Source organism: Sphaeroforma arctica (genome assembly GCF_001186125.1).
Source record: "Sphaeroforma arctica JP610 unplaced genomic scaffold supercont1.2611, whole genome shotgun sequence".
Classification (NCBI taxonomy): domain Eukaryota; class Ichthyosporea; order Ichthyophonida; genus Sphaeroforma; species Sphaeroforma arctica.
The window spans coordinates 3,206-5,552 of record NW_014037947.1 but is presented as its reverse complement, the minus strand read 5'-3'; the positions used below and the strand labels follow the sequence as shown (position 1 = coordinate 5,552).

Sequence of the window (2,347 nt, the reverse complement as noted above, 5' to 3'; positions counted from 1 at the left end):
TGTGTGTCGCTTATGCTTATAGTTGTACCATGTGCATGGTTAGGTTGTGTGTCGTGTCTCTGTGCGCCGCTTATAGTTATGCCATGTGTATAGTTACGTGGTCTGTCTTGTCTCCGTACCATTTCTTTATACATGCTTCAGTTGAAGCACACTTTCGAACGGCTTCGTGTGTATTGGAGTTATTCGCTGTCAGTGTGCATGTGCTTCAAAGCTGTGTCGTTGATTGCAAACGTTCCGGTAACTATTGGAAGATTATTAGCTAGCCAATTTCCGAGATGCTACTTACCTAAGGAGGAACCAAGTTACCTACCGTACGACCATACGGATTTATTGGGGGTTCCCATTGGTCTTAACTTCGTATCTCCTTCTACGTGTAATACACCTCGCATGACTCATCGCTCCTCTGTCTGACTGCACGTTCCCGTGTGATACATCCCTGTGTAGTCTATGTCGGCGAATAGCACACCCGAGACACTCGCGAGCACACGCATCTCCGAAGTACCGGAACAAATGCGTGAAGACGTGGAAGATAATTTGTTTTTCGCTGCCCTCCACTCGGGCGTATCGCGAGATACCACGGCAGCACAAGCCACGGTCTGTATCGATAAAGTGTTCGATAAGATCGATACGCATGTAGGCAGCACCAAGGGGAAGGCTATGTTGGCATCTAGGTATGGGAGGGGTGCGCATGTGTTAGGGTGTGTACTGATGTTGGCGTCTAGGTATGGTAGGGGTGCGCGTGTGTTACGGTGTGTATTAATGTATGTGTAGAGGCTATTGACGTTACATGTAGGGCGAGAGTTCTGCAAGGTGCATATGTGCGATAGTGAGTTCGTTGGTGGAGTGTTATAAGTTTCTGCTATGCAGTATGCTGTATTCATATATTGATACAGCTTTGTGCGTTGATAACCTCTTCAGTGGTGTTGTATGTGCTCACGATACAATTATATAGTGAATATCAGGGATAGTCGTATAGACCTAGTGCCAAATACACGTTATCATGTGGATCGAGATAAGTTATAAGTTGGATCTTTATTCTGATGAAAGAACTTCATCAATAGATGATATTAAGATGCGCATGCTAAGCAATACGCACCATATTAGTTTTAATATAGAAACTAGTATTATTAACTAGTATATAGAAACAAATTTATAGAAACTAGTGTGTATAAATAGTGTATATAAACTAGTTTTTTAAAACCTATATATAGAAACTAGTATGTATATGTATATGTAGTATATATAAACTAGTATATAGAAACTAATATATAGAAACTAGTATGTATATGTATATGTAGTATGTATATACTAGTATATATATACATAAACTAGTATGTATATATAGTATATAGAAACTAGTATGTATATAGAGTATATATAAACTAGTATGTATATATATAGTATATATATTCTAGTATGTATATATCGTATATATAAATTAGTATGTATATATAGTATATATAAACTAGTGTGTATATAGAGTATATAAAAATTAGTATGTATATATAGTATATATAAACTAGTACGTATATATAGTATATATAAACTAGTATGTATTTATAGTATACATAAACTAGTATATATATAGTATGTATAAACTAGTATATAGTTTCTATATACATGTTTGTCTTGTCACTACCTCCACCCAACAAAACAAGGCCCATTCTCACTCTCTCCCACTCCTCCATGTGCACATGTGCAGTCTATCTAAGTCTAGTCTGAATAGAAATCAGCGAGCAAAGTCTACCGGGTCTATGGTCATGACCAGCGCCATTGACAGTACACCTGAAGATGCGGAGGGTGGGGCTCAGTCGCCACACCTACCCCAGCCAGACGATGGTATGTATCTGACGCTAGAACATATATTCGTATTCAGTGGACATCGTGTACGTGCGCGTGTTTGTGTTTAGAGTTGCGTGCTGTGACTGGCTTGGGGATTGGATACATCTCTCGGGTGTGTGTGTTTGTGTGTACCTGCCGCTTAGAATGCATTTGTGCGTCCGTGAATAGTCTAACGTATGCCGGGTAGGCGGGTGTGATAGCTTCCACGAGTGTGTGAATATGATGGCCCAATACGATACGACGTGATGGGTTAGAAACGACCGAGAAAAGAAAGGCTCCAACAATTGTAACCCACCTCACTCTGTCATAACAATTGTAACCAACCTCACTCTGCCATAACAATTGTAAACCACCTCACTCTGCCGTAACAATTGTAACCCACCTCACTCTGCCATAACAATTGTAACCCACTTCACTCTCCCATAACAATTGTAACCCACCTCACTCTGCCATAACAATTGTAATCCACCTCACTCTGTCATAACAATTGTAACCCACCTCACTT

At 39.9% G+C, this 2,347-nt stretch overlaps 1 protein-coding gene across 1 annotated transcript; it reads left to right on the top strand.

Annotated features, from left to right (window-relative positions):
* Positions 1 to 444: 444 nt before the first annotated feature.
* On the top strand, positions 445 to 2,088 carry SARC_12813 (hypothetical protein; the record flags this gene model as incomplete). Its single annotated transcript, XM_014293075.1, has 3 exons — positions 445 to 671; positions 1,703 to 1,839; positions 2,030 to 2,088. Coding segments are annotated over 3 exons (423 nt in total), but the record flags the coding sequence as incomplete, so codon positions are not given.
* Positions 2,089 to 2,347: the final 259 nt, after the last annotated feature.